Source organism: Python bivittatus, unplaced genomic scaffold (assembly GCF_059951505.1).
Source record: "Python bivittatus isolate LINGU-HERP-01145 unplaced genomic scaffold, Pbiv_v1 ctg000690_np1212, whole genome shotgun sequence".
In the NCBI taxonomy this organism is placed as follows: Eukaryota; Metazoa; Chordata; class Lepidosauria; order Squamata; family Pythonidae; genus Python; species Python bivittatus.
The window spans coordinates 4,711,954-4,734,999 of NW_028277096.1; the positions used below are offsets into that span (position 1 = coordinate 4,711,954).

General features: G+C 41.9%; 1 protein-coding gene across 1 annotated transcript in view; it reads right to left on the bottom strand.

Moving 5' to 3' along the window:
* The window catches only part of RAB10 (RAB10, member RAS oncogene family), a 44,804-nt gene extending 25,174 nt beyond the window's left edge, over positions 1-19,630 (bottom strand). The window contains exon 1 of the mRNA XM_007422353.4: positions 19,106-19,630. Within this exon, the coding sequence (XP_007422415.1) occupies positions 19,106-19,232 (127 nt within the window). The 5' untranslated portion in view covers positions 19,233-19,630. The remainder of the gene's footprint in view (positions 1-19,105) is intronic.
* Positions 19,631-23,046: the final 3,416 nt, after the last annotated feature.

The window sequence follows — 23,046 nt, forward strand, 5'->3', positions numbered from 1 at the left end:
TACAATTTATCCCACCTCACTTATCAAGGATAACAGTTATGAGGAATGCTGATTGAATAGAGAACAGTTGGGCTATTTAACTCTCTATTTCCCAAGATCCTGTTCAATATTCAACCCTTAGCTTTTATTCCTCAAAGAACTATAAATCACTTATTTTCTGTCCCCTAAGAAAATGGAAGGAGGAAAAGATAATCTGTGCAAAGCACCAAAAAAAGGTATAAGTGACCACTCAAACTGAAACTACTTATTTTTCCCAATTAAAGTACTGCTGAATTATCTTTCTCTTTGAGTATGTGTAGAAAATCCCAAAAAAGGACCACAATGAAGGAAGAAAAACGTATACATATCTAGGGCAGCCAGAGGTTATTTTTCTATACCAGTGCATTTGAATTAAGTTTACTTGAAATATTTTGAACATGTAGTGCCTTTAAATGGCATCAGAGAAAAGCAAGATTTTGAAGAAATCACCTGTGTCTTGCTCTGTCATTTTCAAAATCTTGTGCATTAAACAATTATATTCTCAAAGTACACAGCCAATACAATTAATAGCAAAATTAAGTACTAGGTGTCCCTTCTACAGCTTTTAAAGGACTTTATTATTAACCCTGTTTTCAGTAATGTATGAAAGAGAAAAATATTTTTAATTCCATCCTTCATGAACAGAAAATAGTAACATGAATACAAAAGCACTAAAGGTTACCTAGGAGATTTTGAAAAAACTTGTTAAAATCAGCTAGCGTGCATCCCACATTCTCAAAATCATTCAGCACAAATGAAATATCATTTTTTACTCTTCTGCTATATGACACACATATGACTTAAGACTATTTTGTATATAGTGCTCAGATGGTAAACACTTTTTGGCTTTATACATTAGAGCCAATGATAAGCAACTGCTAAGAATGAGCTTATTTGGCAAAACCCAAGATGAATACATGAGAACTTAGCATATTCAATAACTATGCAATTCTGAGTTTTAATTGATAAGGTTATTTTAACATCATAGATGAAGGATGGGATGACTTCCACATGGAAGAAGACCACACATGCTTGGTTCCATGATAAGATTTTGTTGAATGTACTATGTGTCTCTTCACGACTGATGTCCAGGAATGAGGACCTATCTTTACATAGCTATATGACATCAACCATCAAAAGAGAGGGGGATCACTCTATAGCAGATCAGTAGAGGCAAACCCCAAGATATACAATATTATAAAAATATTCACAATACAAATCATAGCCCAGGTAAGCATAATCCTTAGTAGTCATAGGACACAATGGCCTGTGCGGCAGGGGTAAAAACTTGGAAGTAGATTGAAAGGAGGAAATGTCCAGCTACTGCAAGCCTGAAAAGCAGCACCTGATGTTACAATACCTAATCCTAGAGTATGTCACTGCAGTATTCCATTTTTGTTCATGAGGACACAGCCAGTGTCCCAGAACAACATATGTACTGACCCTTCTCATAACATCTCAGACAAATGCTTTAATGTCTGCTTGTTGTGACAGCTTCACACTAAATGGATGTCACTGAATCCTCAGATGCTATAACTAATGTTCTTCCTTGCTACTCTTTTATAGAATCTAGAAGAGGAAAGACTGTGCAGACAATGACCCACAGGGGCAACCTTCAGCCTACAGAAAAGCATACCCCCCCTTGAAAAGACTGCTATCTGAGTTGAAGAGAATGTTCATATGTACTTAAAAAATCAATTTAATCATTTTTGTTATAATTTATATTTTACCTACCATTTTATTTTTATTGGTTTAACATAGTTTACTGAGGAGCTCCAGGAACTGAAGCAACAGAAGAAATGTCTCAAGCGCTGATAGATGAAGAAGTGAATTTGACCAACTGTGGGTGCAAATTCAAGTACAAGCCTAAATCATGACAATAAGCAAAGTGATGTATCAGTGGGCAAATAGCCTTGTCTAAGGTGACCAACTTCTTTTTATTTATTTTATTTATATATTTATTTAATATATCAAATTTGTCACTGCCCATCTTGTTAAAAAAGATGCTTCCTTTTAGGGAGGCAAAAGCAGGTAAATGGTGTGCTTGGCTGCTATGACTGTTTTGCACAGCATTTGCCATTAAAGTTGCTCCAAAATTATATTTTGCTATTATGTTTTTAATTGTTTTCACTGTATATTTGATACGTTGTAAGCTACCCAGTCTTTTAGAATGGATGGCTATAGATCTAAATAATAACAATTATTATTCACAGAGGTCTTGAATATTATGGTGGTAAGAACAGTGAAGCAACCTTATTTTTCTGCTTTTACTGCATCCATAGCTACTCAGCACCATTGTTTAGAAGTGACTTAGCCCTTACTAGGGAAAACTGAACTAGTTGTCTGCTGAACTATTGCAATGAATTTGCTAAACACATGGAGGATAAAATCATGTTGTTTTTTGTAAAAATTCTTGTGAGGAAGCTGGGCTTCACATGGGTTAATGTATGTGGCCTTCAAAAGAAAAGCAAGTAGAATGTTGGCAGTAACATCAAAGATGTGCATTTGTACATGGATATGCACTACTGTGCTTATATGTACAAGTACTATAAATGAAAAACTACTAGTACTTATTGATTTGGCTGGTCTATCTGTTGGAGGGGCACAGAGTATAACCTGCATGCACTCCGCACATTCTCTTATTAGAAAGAGATGCCCACACTGTATTATCCAGAACAGGAAAAGAATAGTACACGGGGATATCCTTGGCATACATGCGACAATTAAACTGATAAAAAGACATAAAGGCATCCTAAGAGTTTTTAGAGACCAAACAATGAACCATGGGAACATACACAGATGAAGAAGGTGGCTGAAAAAGAGAACCATTCCACACAGCAGAAAAATGCAGTGAGGCAAGTACAACTGAAATCACTAAAATGCATTACTGGTAGCAGCAAACAACGCTATAATTAATACATATTTATATCTTTAAGTAACACTTTATTTTATCCTGTACAAAGGTAGCCATACATAAGTAGGAATTCAGAACAATACTATTTTCTTCTAGTTGTCTTCCTTATGTTATATACACAGACCTGGAATGGGGGGTGTGGGGTGTGGCTAAGGCTTTAGACAGCATTGCCCCTATGTGGCTTCTTCAATCCTGGGGCATATCTTGGTATACTGATGAACTCTAGGAAATGAAGTGCCAGAAGACGTGCCTAGAGCACCACTGGAGGAAGACTCAGAGTGTATCTGACCAAACTTGAGTATGAGCCCATACAGGTAGTCCTCAGTTTACGACCACTCTTTCAGTGACTGTTCAAAGTTACAACAGTGCTGAATGAGGCGGACTTATAATTAGTCCTTGAAGTTGTGGCTGTCGTAGTGTCTCTGCAGTCACATGATCATTTGGGCACTTGGCAACCAGCTCGCAATTATGGCAGTTGTAGTGGTCATGTGACTGCGATTTCTACCATTCCCTGCTGGCTTCCTACAAGCAAAGTAAATGGGGAAGCTGGCAGGAGGTTGCAAGTCACTCCTGCTTTTTCGCCTGCCCACCCGTCCTCCATAGCACCCACCTGTGGTGCCCACCATGGCACCTGCCCACAGTTCTCACCCACTGGCCTGCTTGCCTGGGACTCCTGCCTCTTCCCATGTTGTGGCCATGTGAGGTCCTTGCTTAATAATCCACACAGTCCTGGGGTTACAATAACAACCAAGACTACCACTGCTAAGCGATGCAGTCACATGACATACCACTTTATGACTGTACTGCTTAGCGACAGAAATTCTGGTCCCAATTGCCGTCATAACCTGAGGACTATCTCTATTAGGGATTACCTTGTGGAGATAAGGGTGGCAAAACATCAATATTTCTCTGCCCTTATTACATTCACCAATAGCTGTCCAGTGGTCCTATTTAGGGCCGCAGGACCTCTGTGAGGAATATTCTGGCTATCTGGTCACTCAGATCCACTCTGGCTTGGACTTCGACTGGCCAGGTCCAGCTGACATGCATGGGGCTGGGTTTTGTGATGTGATCTCGGATGAGTTGGAACCAGTGCCTCCTGAGAAAGTGGACAAGATTCTCCATGCTGGATCATCCACCTGTGTGCTGGATCTGGGCTGTTCCTGGGTTGTGAAAACCACCAGGGAGGTGACCTGTGGTTGTGTCCATAACGTAGTGTCAGACTCTTGGGTGAGGGGGTTCTAGCTTTAAAAGAGGCAGTGGTATGCCTTTTCCTCAAGAGGCTGTCCTTGGACTCAACAGTTTTAGACAGCTACCACCCTGTCTCCAAACTTCCCTTTTTGGAAGGTGGTCAGACTGCAGCTGCAGAGAACCTTGGAGGAAGTGGACTATCTCGACCTATTTCAGCTGGTTTCAGGCCAGGATTTAGTATGGAGGCAGTTTTGGTTGTGCTTGTAGATGACCTGTAGCACAGCTGGGATGGAGGTGGTGCATCCACCTTTGTGTTTCTTGATCTTTCACTGGCTTTTGATGCTGTTGACCATGTTATCCTTCTGGACCAGCCACAGGGATGGGGAACTAGGAGCACCTTTTTATGATGGTTCTTTTCCTTCTTCCAGGGCTGGTTCCAGTCAGTGTTGGTTGGGGGGGAGAGGTTGCTCCCTAGGCCCCTCCTCTGTGGGGTGCCACAGGGCTTGAGTCTCCCTTCCCTCCAACATCTACATGAAACTGCTGGGTGTGATCATCTGCTGATGACACCCAATTATATATACTGACCGGAGGCCGAAGAAGTGAAGCTGTCAAAGATCTGTCCCAGTGCCTGGAGGCTGTGCAGACCTGGATAGGAAGGACAGTCTCTGATTCAAACATACCAAGTGGTTATATAAGGGTCACCTAGTTCTGCGGATATTCCATGTTTGACTTTGGATGGGGCTGCACTTCCCCATTCAAGGGTGGTGCACAATCTGAGGGTCTTCATGGTCTCACAGTTGCTGTTGCTAAAGCACAGCTTCATCTAATGTCCTGTTTGTACTGTTTCCTGGATCAGGAGGCCCTTCAGCCAGTCAGTTGTGCTCTAATTATCTCACAGCTCGATGATTGCAATGTGTTTTACATGGGACTGCCCTTGAAGATAATTCAGAAGTTTCAACTGGTCCAGAATGCAGCAGTGTGGGCAGTTATGGGCATGCCTCAGAATGGCTATATGACACCTATGCTCTGCGAGCTGCACTGGTTAACACTTTGTTTCTGGGTGCGATTCAAGGCACTGGCAATCACCCATAAGGCCCTACACAGCATAGGGCCTGGTTATTTGAGGGACCCCCTATTTTTCTAAGCCAGCACTGCGGACTGCCAGCCAACAAGATAGCAAGCTGGATGCCTGACATAATCCAGTGATAGGCGAAGCTTAAGCAGAACCTTTAGAAGAAAAGGGTCCTTTTTACCAATATAAGACAGCAACTGTAGCCACAGGCTTGGCACACATTGAGATCAGCAATCCAATAAACAAGCAACAAATCCAAAGGAAAAGTCAAGAAGCACAATGAAATGGAACCCAGAGTTCCAAGCATGGCACAGCAAGATAAACATGACAAAGCTGAGGCCTGAAAAGTCTTTCTCTACATTTTCTCTCAAGGAGTAAATAAGCCAAGCCAAGCTGAGCTGAGCCTCCACCCAAATGCACACTTCAGGCACATTGTTCATCAGAGTCTACTTTCCTGCTGACCTGCTTTTTGGGCAGTCTTATCTGACCTTGGAGCTCAGCCCTCTGCTGTTGTATCTTTAAAATACGCCTCTGCTTATGACTCGGCTGAACTTCAGAGTCTAAGAGGCTGGCCCTTGGTGCAGACAGGAGTTCTGGGTGCTTGCTGGATCTGCCTCAGCCAGAGTGGAGTCACTGGCTTCAACACTGCTGGAGTCACCCACTCCAGGACTATTATCCCTAGAGGCCCCTAGCTGTACTTCCTCATCAGAAGACAAGTCCAGCAGGGTCATAACATCTATCTCTCATGTTATCTGGTCAGCCAATTTGAACAGGGTTGTCACACTCTGGGTTCCTTCAATTAATCAATGTCATCAATCAGGACCCAGGAAGCACACCTTCTCTGCAGTGAAGGTGTGCCTGCAGTTACTTATTCATCACCATCATAACTGCAAATGGTAACTAAATAAGGCAATCGCTAAACGAGGACTACTTTTATATCAAGAAGCCTTGAATGCAACAGGATTAACTCCCAAATGTACAATGACATTTGTTTCAATGTGTGATTTTCCCTGCATAGTTCTTCCTTCTTCAACATTATCTATTTTTCCCCAAAGCTGATGGCTTGCTTTGGTTTAGATAGATTTTTTGGATTTTTTTTAACTTTGAATACATTTGAAAAGTAAAGAGAAACTCTTATTTATTAACTCCAAGAATTTCTTACTTTGGTACACCCTCTTGCGCTCTATGCACATTTTATTATATCTTTTTGTTTATAAAGACTGCCTTTAAAAATGCAGAGTCTATACTGATTGCTCCAAAAAGCATAGGTGTGTGCGCATTTATTTTCTATTCTTGGTTGCCTATTTTGGAGTTTTTGATTTGGTATCTTCTGCGCATTGCATTCCCTTCTGCCCTATTTTTTGTGGAGACTTCAGAATGCAGTAAGATTCTATACTGGTTAGCCTGCTAAGTTCAGGTATATGTGAGGATACGTAACATCTACTTAGGCATTATCTTATTACCTGTAGCTTTCATTATTTTACATTACAGTATTTTGTGATGTTGTTTGCCTGGCTTCTATTACCAGTGATATGAAAGGAAAATAACTTTCTACTGTAAGGCTTACATACATTACATACAGAATAAATCCCACTGAATTTAGCATGGTTACTTTGATGAAGATGAATATACAGTGGGGCAAAAAAGTATTTAGTCAGCCACCAATTGTGCAAGTTCTCCCACTTAAAAAGATGAGAGAGGCCTGTAATTTTCATCATAGGTATACCTCAACTATGAGAGACAAAATGGGGAAAAAAATCCAGAAAATCACATTGTCTGATTTTTAAAGAATTTATTTGCAAATCATGGTGGAAAATAAGTATTTGGTCAATATCAAAAGTTCATCTCAATACTTTGTTATATATCCTTTGTTGGCAATGACAGAGGTCAAATGTTTTCTGTAAGTCTTCACAAGGTTTTCACACACTGTTGCTGGTATTTTGGCCCATTCCTCCATGCAGATCTCCTCTAGAGCAGTGATGTTTTGGGGCTGTCGCTGGGCAACACGGACTTTCAACTCCCTCCAAAGGTTTTCCATGGAGTTGAGATCTGGAGACTGGCTAGGCCACTCCAGGACCTTGAAATGCTTCTTACGGAGCCACTCCGTTGCCCGAGCAATGTGTTTGGGAGCATTGTCATGCTGAAAGACCCAGCCACGTTTCATCTTCAATGCCCTTGCTGATGGAAGGAGGTGTTCACTCAAAATCTCACGATACATGGTCCCATTCATTCTTTCCTTTACACGGATCAGTCGTCCTGGTCCCTTTGCAGAAAAACAGCCCCAAAGCATGATGTTTCCACCCCCATGCTTCACAGTAGGTATGGTGTTCTTTGGATGCAACTCAGCATTCTCTCTCCTCCAAACACAACGAGTTGAGTTTAGACCAAAACGTTCTACTTTGGTTTCATCTGACCATATGACATTCTCCCAATCCTCTTCTGGATCATCCAAATGCTCTCTAGCAAACTTCAGACGGGCCCAGACATGTACTAGCTTAAGCAGGGGGACACGTCTGGCACTGCAGGATTTGAGTCCCTGGCGGCGTAGTGTGTTACTGATGGTAGCCTTTGTTACTTTGGTCCCAGCTCTCTGCAGGTCATTCACTAGGTCCCCCCGTGTGGTTCTGGGATTTTTGCTCACCGTTCTTGTGATCATTTTGACCCCACGGGATGAGATCTTGCGTGGAGCCCCAGATTGAGGGAGATTATCAGTGGTCTTGTATGTCTTCCATTTTCTAATTATTGCTCCCACAGTTGATTTCTTCACACCAAGCTGCTTGCCTATTGCAGATTCAGTCTTCCCAGCCTGGTGCAGGTCTACAATTTTGTTTCTGGTGTCCTTCGACAGCTCTTTGGACTTGGCCATAGTGCAGCTTCGAGTGTGACTGTTTGAGGTTGTGGACAGGTGTCTTTTATACTGATAACAAGGTCAAACAGGTGCCATTACTACAGGTAACGAGTGGAGGACAGAGGAGCCTCTTAAAGAAGTAGTTACAGGTCTGTGAGAGCCAGACATCTTGCTTGTTTGTAGGTGACCAAATACTTATTTTCCACCATGATTTGCAAATAAATTCTTTAAAAATCAGACAATGTGATTTTCTGGATTTCCCCCCCCCCATTTTGTCTCTCATAGTTGAGGTATACCTATGATGGAAATTACAGGCCTCTCTCATCTTTTTAAGTGGGAGAACTTGCACAATTGGTGGCTGACTAAATACTTTTTTGCCCCACCGTAGTACTGCAAAGCTACCAAACATCGGTTGCAAAGTACTGGATTTCCCGTAAATGGCAGCAAAAGGTTAAATTTTTCCGTATTTGCCATCTAGTGGTTATCTGGAATTTTTTTGCCCAAATCTGATAACCCTAGTATACAGGATTATAAGGTTTTTTTTTAAAAAAAAAAGGCAAGACTGGTAATATTCTTGTAAGAATACATTTGTTTCTATTGTCCTGACATGTTAAAACTTACACAGAAAGTATGTCTGGCTTGCCTCAGCTAGTTTTTTTTCCATAATGTCTAAACAGTTACAGATCCATGACCATAAATAAACCTTTTCTTCAAGAAAACTGAATAAATCAAAAGGCAGTTAATATGAATTAAAAGATAGTGAGATTTAGATTCTATTATTAATAGATAAGACCTACTTAAGTTCTGCATGAAATGATAAGGAATGTAATAGCTATCTGGGTATTATGCTAAGACATTTTCCCTTCCATGCATCAAATACAAACATATTATGACAGTACAGGTAGTCCTTGCCTAATGGCCACAGTTGGGACAGGAATTCTGTCGCTAAGTGATACGGTCGTTAGGTGAAACATCACTTAGCAACCACAATCCCGGCAGTCTTGGTTGCCATCATTAAGTGAATGCCCTGGTCGTTAGGCGAGGCAACTTCCTGCAGGCTTCCCACAATCAAGTCACTGGAGAAGCTGGCAGGAAGTTGCAAGCCCCAGGTGCTGCCAGGTGGGCAAGGGAGTGAGGGTGTCCGATGTGGGTCGGGTCCGTGAGGGCCGTTTAGTTTTTCAGCCCCAGAGTGGAGAAGCTTCTGAAGGCTGTGGCTCTGTGGCTGAAAATCCTGCTTGGATTTCAGCCTCTCCACTCTGGGGCTGAAAATCCTCCGTAGCCAAAACTCCTGCTTGGATTTCGCCACAGAGCTTTTTCAGGCAGCCCCCAAAGCTCCGTATGCTAAATGTGTGTGGGGGTGTTTAGTGCATGGAGCTTTGGGGGCTGGCTGAAAATGTCCTGTGCAAAAATCCTGGTGGATTTCGGCACGGAGCTTTTTCAGCCAGTCCCCAGAAACGAGAGGGAGTTTTCTCAGCAGGTGGCAGCAGCTTGCGACCTTCCCTGCCAGCTTCCCCATTGACTTTCTGGGGAAGCCGGCAGGGAAGACTGCAAATGGTGATCACATGATTGCAGGGCACTTGGCAAGGGCTCAGATTACCATAACTTCAGATACGGGTCATAAGTCCCTTCATTCAGTGCTGTCATAACTCTGAATGGTCACTGAACGAGTGTTCATTAAGCGAGGACTACCTGTACTTCACCATCTACACTAGCTGCCTGTTCATTTCCAGACCAATTCAAAGCACTGTTTTTGACCTTTAAAGCTCTAAACAGCTTAGGACCAGGTTACCTGAAGGAGTGCCCAAATCTTAAGATCTTCTAATTCTCCAGGTCCTCCCACCAAAGGAAGTGAGGTGGGTCTCTACAAGGGAGAGTGCTTTTTCTGCGACAGCACCGCCTTTATGGAATTCCCTCCACAGAGAGGCTTGACTGGTGCTCACTTTAGTGTGATTTTGGTGCCAGGTGAAGACCTTCTATTTTCCCAGGCTTTTTAACTGGCTTCTAATTGTTCTTTTTAATTCGTATTGTTTTAGATTTTGAGGGACTGCCTTGCTGCTGTTTAATCTTTATGGTGTTTTCATCCTGCATTTTATTTGATTTTATTGTATATGTTTTTATTCAAATTGTATCATTTAGTTTCTTTTTTTGTAAACTGCCCAGAGTGCTTTTTTTTCTTCATTTCAATGGTCCATCCAGGCAGAGAAGGATTTTTTTTTTTTTTGCATTCCCCAGTGTGGGGCTGCCCTTTTTCTTTTCTTGCTCATTGTACCACGTAGAAATCAGTAATTTTTTGGCAGCCAGCCAGGAACAACAAGGTAAATCTGCAGATGAACCTTTAAATATGGGAGCGGAGTGTCCATCCATGTTTCTGGCTGTCTACAAAGTCAAATTTAGGTTTATACAACACAAATTTTAAGAGAAGGCTGATTTCAAAACATTTTTTAAAGTAATTCATTAATGGACTGACAAATTAATATTTTTTGCTAGGATCTCCTCTTGCCCTGGAGAAGGTAATCAGTTGAAAGGATTATGTCTTGTGTGAGAGACCAAAAATGCAGGCTCCTTTCAATCAGAGTTCCTAAATCCCTATGACAAATGGTAGTTCTAACTTCAAAGAAAGTTATGGCAAAGGCTACTAGAGTTGGGCTGCAAAAACCTAGATGATTACTAGATGACAAAAAATAGTTAGAGTTTTCTGTAGCTCTTTGCTGTCATCTAGTGACTATAGTCTTTTACAACCAGAGGCTCGTTTTGAATCTGTTTCTTAGGTTTGAGGAATCTGAAATTGTTTCAGATCCTATGAACCCAGAACGGGCAAGTTATTCCAAATTCTATCTTGTATGAGCCATGGACAACTCAGAATGGGAGCACAAAATATTTTCTGTTTCTTGTCCCCACTACTGATTATCCAACTTAAAGTGTTGGCATTAATCTGCCTTCATTTTCCATTTTAAGGGTCAAGCAGGAGGAACAGAAGTCCTATAATATGTGCTCAAGACTTAAATGAATAAAAATACCCTTACCTCACAAATAACAGACTGCCTACTAGAATTAACAGAAACATTAGACTTAGAGTTCACACTAAATCACAAATGGTTGGTTCTAGCAACATGTTAAATCAAAAACAAACCAAATTATGACTAAATATATTGTGTGAAACAGATCAAAATTTAATAAGATATTGGAACCACAGTAAACACAAACTCTAAAGTGCAAGTTACACTGTCAGATTTTCACACAGTGCACTAAGTCATAATGAGATTTTTAAAGTTCTCATTTGGCATCATGTGTGAAACAAGCTATGAGGATTTCTAAACTACAATTCAAAGGTTAATATTAAACAAATCATGTAACAGATTATTCAACAAACTTGGTTAAAACAAACCAGGGCATAGTGGGATATATGAACCCAGCCACTATGTTCAAAGGACATTATAGCTTTTCAAAAATACTTTTCCCCATTCGTCCACTATACATGAACAGAGCAAATTCCCATTTTACATAATTTTCTTCAATTCTTTACATACTGCATGTTGTAATACTGTATTTAAGGACTTTTGCCATATATTACTGAATGTCAATTGCTTATACAGTAAAGATTTGATCATTCACTCATTTCCGAAATGGAAATGTGAATACTTCATAATTGCTGCTTAAAAGGATTTCTTCATTTGAATTACTGTACCACAAGAAAATACTGATTGATTTTGTATTATTCTTATTTTTTTATTCTGATGTATGCAACGTGACTGAATAGCTATTTTAGGAGGCTAGAGGAAAAAACAGTCTCAAAAAAAAAGAATTATGTGCAGCAATTTAACAAAAAAAGGCAAGGTTTGAACAAGTATTTTACTACCTGCAAGGAGTCAACCCATCTTTCAGGTTAATGTTTTTTCCCCTTCATGGCTGCAATACCAAACTGGAGTCTACTACTACTTCAAATCCATTCTCAGAGTAGAAGAAACTAGATAGAATAACTTAAACACAGTAGTGGGAATCATATTCCTATACAGGTATTCCTTCCTTAACGACCCTAATTGGGACCATCACAAAGCGAAGCAGTCATTAGGCGAAACATCACATGATGAACCACTTAGCAATGGCAGTTCTAGTTGCAGTCATTAGGCGAGGACCTCACACGTCTCCTGTCCTGCCACGCTCGCCTCTGCTTCAACTCCCCCCACCTATCTACCCCCAGCTCTGCCCTTTTGGCTGTCACCATCTATCCCTGTTGCCCCAGCTGACCTTTGCTGTCTTCTTCCTCCCACTGCTGAAAAGGCACACCTCATTGAGGTAGCTGCTGGCCCTTTGTAAGGCCAAAAGGGCAGAGATGGGGGGGGAGACAGGCAGGTGGGAGGAGTTGAAGTGCATGCTGTAGTTATAAATGCAGACAGGCTGCCAATCGCCTGAATTTAGATCACATGACTGCAGGGGTGCTGCAATGGCCATAACTTTGAGGACTGGCCGTAACTACCATTTGTTCAGCACCATCATAACTTCAAACGTTCGCTGAATGAACAGTTGTTAAGCGAGGACTAACTGTACAGGAATGTTCTTTTCTCTCACCTGCTTGCTGGGTTTGCAGATCTTGCTAAACTGGAGTAGACAACCTTTTTTCTCTGGGGTTGCTCTTTCATTTTTTGAACTTTGAGGGAAGAATGGGATGTAGTCGATGATATGGCACTCCCAGAGGGGGTAGCCATTTTCCATTTTTATTAATTAAAAAGCAAGAAACATCTCACTGCCAAAATGTTAACACCTTGCCACTAAACTCTGGCAGGATGATCTGGGTACAGCAGCCTTTACAGCAAACAACAGTGACATCATCATGCATATGCCATAATTATGTACTCTCATCCCAACAGTGGACATAAATATGTAACTTGTAGCATTTATGTGATGACATCATCATGCATCTTTCATAATTTGCCCTCTACCCAGACAGCAATGTCTAGGTACATTCTGCAGGCTGCAAAAGTGGGGCATGAAATCTACGGACTGCCTACCCCTGCTCCAACATACAGTATTGTTTGTTTGATTTTGCTTACCATGATATGTGAACCCAACCAGTGATTTATTTGATAAATTATGGTCAGAATTCTGTGTGAACCCGGTTACTGAATTGCTATACCTGAAAGGTTTTACATAAGCATATTTATCCTTATCTGACTTTAACCAAGATTGTATTTGATCCAAAGAAAATCAAAACTTCAAAGCCTGTGGCTATCAAACATATTGGTCCAGAAAGATAGTAACACAGGTGGTTCACAATGAGTTACAGCATATTCCAGTTTCACATATTCTCCTCACTGCTCCTTCTTTTCATGAGAGTGAAAACCATGACTTTAGAACAAACCAGTTCTCTATTACATTCAAACTTGGACAGCAATGATTTATTTCAAGTAAACCAAATGAATTTAGACTATGATCACTTCAAATTAATACTAAGTGACTAACAAGAAAAGAATGTTATCAAGAAAACAACTATTCAGATTTAGCAGATGTAAAGGCATAAAATCTCTTCCATATAGCTCAAAGTTTAAAAAAATGATTTATGGCTCCAAAGTGTTTTCTGTCTAGCACTACAAATCCTCACTTGCTTACCTAGTACTTAATTTAGAGAATTCTTGCTAACAGAATAGTTATTTGCAGTCAAATGCTCTGCTAATCAAGACAACAGGTACTGCTTTTTCATGATTGTGCTACCATCCAATTTATTACATCTCAGCCTAGTTTTCTTGATAAATATAGGTGGATTTTTTGTCTCAAAATTGCTGCACAGCATTTTATAAGTGGAATACTTATTATATTATTTGTAAAGGGTTACTTACATATGAAATCTAAAATAAAGTTCCATGTCATATAAACTGACTATATCAGTAATTAGAAAAATCCCTGGTAGCTAAACTCAGCAAGCCAGTTTGTATCATAATTGAAATAACTTTTGAATAGCAGACTATTTACATTATAAATATACTACATAACTCTATTGGTTCTCATTAAAGAGCATTTGCGCTACATTAAGTAAATGATGCTCGGGGCATGTAAAAAAAAAAAGTCCATACCCAAACATTCCAGAGGTATATCCACGGCACTTGCTTTCTACTTTCTAGTAACATCAGGGGGAGATCGGCGGAGATAAACCTAATAAACAAACAAACAAACTCCCCAAGAAAGTGCAACCAGCACCTTCACAGTAACAGATCACAACCTAAGATAGATGGGTACAAAAGAACTTCTCTAGAGCTCACCTCATAATTGGCAAATTAAATGTTGAAATTAACACTCCAACATACAAGGCGTTATTTGATAATATAATACAATATGGGGATTTCTTGATTATGTCCAATTTTGCTTTTGAAGTCCAACTTCTGCTCTATCAGGGAACTTATAATGACTAGGGTATTTTAGCACGAAGATATTTATAGTAATCCTAGCAGGGATACTGAAGTCATCTGCCTCCCTTCAGCATTTACTTTTCAAACAGGAGCAGGACCACAACTAAAAATAACAGTGTCCCAAATTATTGGCAAGCTAAAAGGTGTGCCAGAAGCTTAATTTTGAAGATCCAGTGTCACCCTGAAGTAAAGTGTCAACCATTGTATCAAATTAATACACCTGAAAGTCTTAAGAACTAAGGCACTCCTAAAATTTGCCCAACCAAAACATTAGGAGATTGTTAAGACTTGTTAAAGGGTTTCCAAACATAGTAAAGTCTGAAAGCATCTGAATACAAGAACAAAAAAAGTATACTAATTAACATCAGAGTGAAAGATGAAAAGGGTCCTGATTTAACATACTGTACAGACAAACAGCCAAAAGCCACAATGGAACTTTTAGTAAATGATGTTTGACAAGACAGTGAAGTCTGGGGCAGGGGAATTCTCTGTGCTAACAATAAGAGTTTTTATTTATTTATTAAATATATAAGAGCACCCAACTCCATGACTTTGGGCAATGCACAATAATAAAAACATCACTAAAAAAGATACCAGTAAAAAACTACAGACATTCAGAAGAAAAAAACATTTATTCTAAAAACACAGCACACAGGACTTGCCACTCACTCTAACCTAAGGCCTGGGGGAAGAGCCAGATTTCAAGGGCTCTTTTAAACACAAGTAGGGGCTAGACCAGAGTTCCCCAGAGTGGTCAATACTGATCCCAAGGGTTGATAAGACTATACAAGGGGTCAGTAAATGTCTGGGGGTCAATAAGTGGTCGATAAATGATGGAGGATTGATTGGGGTCAATTAATCTTTTGCGTCTCTGTAGGGCTCCACGCCAGTTCCTAGTCCTGAAAGTGAGGTGGCTAGCATCAAGACCAGGGTTGGATGGTCAGCCACCAGAGAGAGCACCCTTGAGTTATCTCTATTGTTGCTGTTATTATTATTACTATTATTTGTAGTACTATTAGTTAAAGTAATCTTTATTAAATTATTTTCATATAATATATGTTGGGGGGTTGATGAACAATCTGAAACTTCATGAAGGGGTCGATGAGCTGAAGAGTTTGGGGACCCCTGGGCTAGATAGAGGGAATATTGTTCCAGAGGGCAGGTGCTGCAACAAAGAACACAGATTACAGATCCTTAACATCACATTACAGGTAGTCCTCAAGTTACGACAGCAATTGGGACCAGAACTTCCATTGCTAAACGATGCAGTTGTAAAGCATGACATCACATGACTGCACTGCTTAGTGACGGTAATCCCCGCAGTGCCCATTGCCATTGTTAAGCAAGGGACGTGGGTCATTAAGTGAGCATCTCCTTGCAACTTCCTGCCAGCTTTCAACATCCAAAGTCAATGGGGAAGCTGGCAGGAAGTTTCAAGTCCCAGGTGGCTTGCAAGCAGGCCAGCAGGCAGATAAGTGGCTGCTGCAAGGAGGGAGAGGATGCGTGAGGGGTGGAAGAGGCACAGCATGAGCACAGTGGGGCTTGGGGTGGCTGCTGCTGGGTGGGAGAAGGAATGCAAGGGTGCACAAGTGGCGAGGGAGGCATGGTATGAGTGTGGCGGGGCTTGGGGTGGGTGCTGCCGGGTGGGGGAGAGTGTGCAAATGACCGGAGAGGTGCAGCAGAAGCGCGAGGTTTGGGGAGGGTGTGCAGGTGGGGGAGACTTACCTAAGCAATTTGCAACCTCCCCTGCTGGGTTCCCTACTGACTTTGTTTGTCGGAAGCTAGCAGGGAAGGTCGCAAATTGCGATCATGTGACTGCAGGATGCTGCAACCATCAGTTGCCAAGCTCCCAGACTGCAATCACGTGACCACAAGGGTACTGGGATGGCTGGAAATTCGAGGACCAGTCATAACCACCACTTGTTCAGCACCATCATAACTTCAAACGGTCGCTGAACAAGTGATCGTTAACCAAGGACTACCTGTTTCGTGCGGCAGATGTTGTCAAAGATGGAGTACGTCTAAAGAACTACTTCAATATCTGCAAATAAATCTGATATTATTAACCTTTATGCCACTGAAAGTTAAGGCTTTCCAAAGCTTCTGTTATTAAGTGAGCAAGAGGAGATTCAATGTAATTGATAACCACATAAGTAGTAAATTTAAAGTTTAACCTAGATAAAACTAGGAAGATAAATGTTAGGTTACAGTTAATGTCTAAAACAATAAAGTTTGCTGTCTGTACAATGACAATCAGTTGTAAAAAAAGTTGTAAAAAGTGCCTATGTTAATTCTAAAAAACAGAAGAATGTCAACTTTTATGCATCTCATTAAGGAAGTTCTTTCCAATGAAAGCTTACTTGTAATAAATCTATTAGATCAAAATCATATTACATTATTTCAATTTACATCTAAATTGTAATATTTAACAGGAACATGCATATTATAATCAAGATGCAATTACCTTCAGCTCTGTTTGATTCTACGCACCAGTGTATATAATATGTGGATCAGCTCTAAGATGGCTGCCCCTTAGAACTTTGAAAGATATCCTAACCCTATAGATTTCCTTACAAAACAAGCAAATCCATTCACTATATGCAACTTGAGGAAATGAACATTAACTACTGCCACTAATAAAAATTAAACTTTCCCCAGGTAGAACTTTCAGAAAAGAAACCTGCCTCAAGGAAAATGATCTATGATTCACCAATAAATACGACTATTTGCCATTCCACATACTGTTCTTCAGTGTTAGTGTCATAGTGTGGATAAGGTCACAAAACACAGAAAGCAAAGCATATTCCACAATTTAGATCAGGAGAATAGCTAAGATGTTGCTCAAGAAGTATTTATAGTTAAAAGCACTATAAAACAGTGTTTGATCTAGTCTATATAGATGTCCTACAATAAGGTATTGTAAGGTATTATAATGCTTTGGATTCAGAAGCAAAAAATGCTTACAAGCATTTATGGACACAAATGTAGCACCTGTCTGCAAGTCTGTGAACCAAAGATGTCTTTTTCATGGGGCAACTGCAAGGGGCAACTGTGTAATCACAGGAAAAGGCATAGCTGCTTTAAGGAGCTACAGGTAGGTGCTACATTCATGCCCCAAACACACTCTGAAGCACCTTTTTGCCTTTGAATTGGAAGTGCTGCACAGTCCTACAATGTTTCTACTTTCACATTCAGCTAAAAGTCCCTAGCACATCAACAGCACTAACTGTGATAAACTGCAGCATGGCTAACTACAACCTATACTTGTAACTTGAGATCTTTGGAATATTTTGCTTAACTGAAAAGCAAAGCAGGGCACATGAAATAATGTTTTTTATAGGTTTGATTAAATTCAATTCCTTTGTAGGAATTCGAAGTATATGCATATAGGGCCAATGGTTTCTGCATCCCCAGCATAATTCAGTTTCCTTTCAAAACTCATTATTTAATCCTATGGAATGGATAGAGACTCTGCCTAAGTCACAATATTCAGAATATTTTTTCTTGGTCTCTCATAAATCAATGACCTTATGTCCAACCATGATAACTTATGGTATCTCAAAGAACAGCCATCTAAGTCCAGCACTGAAATAAAGCCAAAAATGTTTCGCACATTTCTAGATTTCCAGAAATCACTACCATCTCCTTCATAGGGAAATGTCTTTCCTCCAGATATAAGAAACTGACAGTAGGGCAACAGCCATTAATTCTGTATGCATGATCAGCTGGATCTTCATTTAGGACATAGTGGCTGAAAGTATATACCAAATATGAACAAAGAAATCAAGCACAGAGGATATGAGAAACATTTAAGAAAAATAATATAAACAAGCAGTATCAACATTAGGGAGAAATAGAAAATCTTGGATGATGTTGAGGTCACTCCAAGGAATGAATGTGGCATTGGAAGAATACAGTGGTATAAAGCCATATTCCACTAACATCATGAAAGTGGACTAGGTAGTAGTGGTGTTAGCTACTAGAAAGATCACAGGGTGCTACAGATCACTATGCTGCTGTTAGCCATACAGGTCAATGTATTAAAAACATTCCTCTGTCTTCCTTTTCAAAAGGCAAGTTAGTTGAACAGGCACAGCCCACTGTGCAGCTGGGACGACAACTAAGCCCCCCCCCTTTTTTCCCTATGGGAGGCAGAGATTGCAAAACATCAGTACAAAATAGAAGTAAAAAGAAACTTCATCATCAAGTCAGCAGATACATTACCAAGAAATAAAGATTATTCCGGAAATGGGCGGTAATCTGAAAAAGATGAGGTGAAAGGAGTATTATCGGGCATTCAAAACTGAAAAGTAAAATGAGGCAGGGAAAAGAAACAAAGAATGCCTGTGACAAGACATTTGGGGTGGGGTTACCTCATAACAACTTCCTCAATCCAACAACCTCCAGATGTGATGGCCTAAAACTCACATAATCTTTTGCCCTTATGGCCACTGGAAGAAGCATTTCTCAGGGAGAGATGGAACCGACGTTCCTACAGGCGCACCCTCATCATCACAGGAAAAAGAAAAAACGAAAGAGAAGGCCGAGAAGGAGGAGAGAATAAAAATATTATATTGGAGGGCACAAAAGAGGCTCTCTGGAGGGAAGTCAGAGCATTAAAAAAGCCGCGGGCGCAATACTTGGCGCTCCTAACTCTCGCTCACCGATAGTGGAGATGAAGGTGGTGTTAAAGGCATCATCGGAGAACCGGAAAAGCACGCAAGTCTTGCCAACGCCCGAGTCGCCGATCAGCAGCAGCTTGAAGAGCAGGTCGTAGGTTTTCTTCGCCATGGGGGCCCCCCCGCGCCGCGCGCCACTTCCTCGCCAGGCTCTGCCTCAGCAGGCGCCGCCGCCGCCGCCTTGGGCCCTCCGAGACCCCTCAGTACTACACGCACAAGGCCGGGTCCCGCGGCGGTGGAGGAGGCGGCGGCGGCAAGCGGAGGGAGGGAAGGGGAGGCACAAAATGGCTGCCTTAGTGACAGCGGCCGGGCAGGGCAGGCAGCAGCCGTATGACTCGGCTCCCGGCAGAGCTTCCTCACGGGTGAACAGCGATGGCTGCGCTCGACTTCATGCCCCTCGATCCCTCCTCAGGAGAGCCCTTTTCGGTTTTCTCAGTCAGTCACACTCCGGAGGGGAGCAGGCCGTACGCACGTACACCCGGGCCGAGGGACTCAGTGGACGGGTGGGGCGGGGTTACGCTCACGCAAGGGAGGAGGGAGGGCGCGGGAGCGCGCACGCTGATTTGGCGGCCGCTCCCTTTCTTGCAGACAGAAGTTGCTCCCTGACGTCAAAGGATGTGAACGGACGGAGGGCCAGCCCTTTCGCATGCGCAAATGGGTTGGCGAATTGCTACACCATAGAAGACCCCTCTACGCCTGCGCGAGCCGGGCTGCTGCTCTACGCACGGGACGTGCGACGTATCCAATCGTCGTAGAGTGACGTGACGCAAGTGCACAGGCAAACGCGGAGCTGAGGAAAAAGCAAGATGTTTTTTGTTGCGCTCCCGAAACGAAGGTTTCAAGGAAGGCGGGACTTGGACGGTTGTAACTCTTCTCTCATCCATGATTGGTCGAAGAGTGGATCGGAAAGGCGGGGTCATGACGTTGAGTGGGAGCGGTTCGGTATCGGGCATGCGCAGAGAGAAGGACTGTGCCACGTGCGATCCAGACCCTGCCCTTTTTTTTCCCCCTTTGAGGTAGACGTACTAATTCGGTACACTGTAAAGTGTTTAGAATTTGGGAAGATTCTTAACCTGACCTGAGTTTAATTAATGAGTTGCGTTTTCCCTCAGTACGTTTCCATTTTAGCCTGCCTGTGCTAGCCCTTCCTGCAAGGCCACACGCTATTCAGGTTTACTCATTTCATATGTATAGGCCGGCCCAGACTATATGTACTCTAGGGCGTACAGTAGGTGAAAGTGTAATACATTAAAAAAGCAATTGAAAAAGTAACACTCAGCAGTTGTGGACTTCCAAACAAAGATGCAGGCTGAAATCTCCCTCTTTAACTTTCTTCTTGAAACCAAGGAGCCTTGGGGCCACCCATCCTTCCGGGCATAAGATGTTGCATGAGGTGGGGGCTATCACTGAGAAAGTCTGTTGTCTGGTTCACACAAAGAGGGGGGGTAGAGAAAGACCCTCAACAGGTTCTCCTTATATGGTACAAGCGGACAAACAGGTTGTATTTTGGCAGAGCAATCTGGATTGTGGGTAATCTTGCCCTTGTGCTCAATACAATGACAGTTTCTGGGTCATCTCCCAAGGCATGCCCATGTGCAGCATGTAACAGCAGCTTGATTGGGTGGTGATCAAGGCAAGGGTAACTTGCTGGGTCATCCTGGTCAAAGTAAGATAGTAACTGGCTCACTGGATGAGGTTGGACAAAGCCCATCCACTGGCTTGGAGTGAGATCTGCTGTTTATTTGATTTATCCACTGCCTCAGTAACAATACATAAAAAACAGTAAATAATACAATTACATTAATCATTAAATCTAATATTGCAGGTATTGGTGGCTCCATGGTCAATCCCTAAAGGCCTTCCAGAAGAGCCAGGCTTTTATGAGCTACTTGAAGGCCATGAGAGCAGGGGCCATCCTCACCTCAGAGGGCAGGCAAGAGGGAAGATGCCACAGAGAATGGCCACCACTGAGCCCTCCCTCACCGTCCCCCTCTTGGTAGGTGGGGACCCTTACCAAACATTCTCTTGGATGGGCAGAATCTATCTGGCAAAGGTGGGGCTTGTTATTGCTGTGGTTTCACTGTTGATAGTTATAATAACTGGTAAGTTCTCTTTTGGCTTCCTTGGATTATAAGGAAACATCGTTGAATCAGGCCAAGGCTCATCTCAGGCAAGCTTTTTGTTTCTCCAGCAGCCCACCAGATGCCTCCTCACCAGAAGGAATGGTGAGGGGGGGCATATTCTCCTGTTGGTTCTCTGCAACTAGTATTGGGAGACAGCTGCCAAGCCCGGAGGTAACACTGAAGCTTCAGAAGTATAGATAGTCCTTGCCTAACAACCACAATTGGGACTGGAATCTTGGTTGTTGAGTGAAGCGGTCATTAAGCGAGATGCCAGCATGACTGCTTCACTCAACAACTGCAATCCAGGCACTCCCTCAAATCTTCAGGAGTTGAGCTCCATAAGGGCCCAGTACTGAAAGGGGAGGGGAAGCCTCCCAGTGCTGGGCAGTTACAGAGCTCAAATCTTCAGGATTTGAGGTCCGTTTCTTCGCACTGCTGAAACCCCTGGGGGTGGGGCGGCATGACATTTTATAACGTCCTGAAGTGCTTTGCAGGCCATAAAGCACCCTTTCTGAGGCCTACAAACATTTTTGTTGCCATATTATGTGCTTTTTCTAGTTCTCTTGCATCCTTTTTGAAATGTGGCTACCAGAACCATATACAGTGGTACCTCGGGTCACGAACGCTTCTGTTCACGACCAATTCGGGTCACAAACAGCACCATTCGCAAAATTTTGCTTCCATTCGCGAACTCCGCATCGGGTGACAAACAGGATCTGCGGCCATTTTCCCTCCCGTGACACGTTGTCGTGGCTTCCTGTAGGGCGGGGGATTCTCCCTCCAGCAATAACTGCCTCCGCAACCGCCTTCCTGTCCTCCACACCAGAAGTCGCGTCGAGCAAGGTTAGCGTTCTCTCTCTTCGTACTGTACTTTGTGTCATATTTTTGTGGTTTTTAAAAAAAATACATATAGTTCAGAACGGATTAACCGTAATTACATTGAACCTTATGGGAAAATTTGATTCAGGTCGCAACCAAAATCGGTTGGCGACCAAATTCGGAGAGGTCAGAACGGATTAACCGTATTTACATTGAACCTTATGGGAAAATTTGATTCAGGTCGTGACCAATTCAGGTCGCGACCAGAGTCGTGGAACGAATTAAGTTCGTGAACCAAGGTACCACTGTACAGTATTCTAGATGTACAGTAGACTTGAATAAGGGCATTATAGTGTTGGTAGTCTTAATTTCAATCCCTTTCCAAATGCTCTTTAATATGGCATTTGCCTTTTTTACAGTGATTGCACATTGACTCAGCTGACTGCTATGACCCTACACACACACACACACACACACACACACCCCCCATGACTGAATTCTAATAAAGTATATTGTGAATATTTATTTTTGTTTATTTGTTTATTTATTAAATTTATATACTGCTCAATTCCAATAACTCTAGGTAGTTCACAAGTAAAAAATTAAATTAAAAGTTAAAAATTTTAAAAAATACTTTGTTTATGAAATGGGATTGATTTTATATTTATATGCTGCTTAAGTTTATAGTATTTGTTTTTTTCTGAAGCAACACAAAAACTCCAAAGATTTTCAGGGTGCAGGTTCCTACCTGTTCACTCTGTATCTGTAATGGCTAGCTTCACACAATGAAAAAATAAAACAAACCAATGTTGGCCTCTTTCTGATGATATGCATTGATGCTGATATCCCCTCTCAGTTATAGAAGAAATATCCATCCAGACTCCACAAGGCCTTTAGATTTTGGCAAGTGGCCATCTTAATCAAACTTGGCTTTCAGCCAGTGATTTCAGTTACCTTCATCCAGCCTTTTTTCTGTTGTTCTCT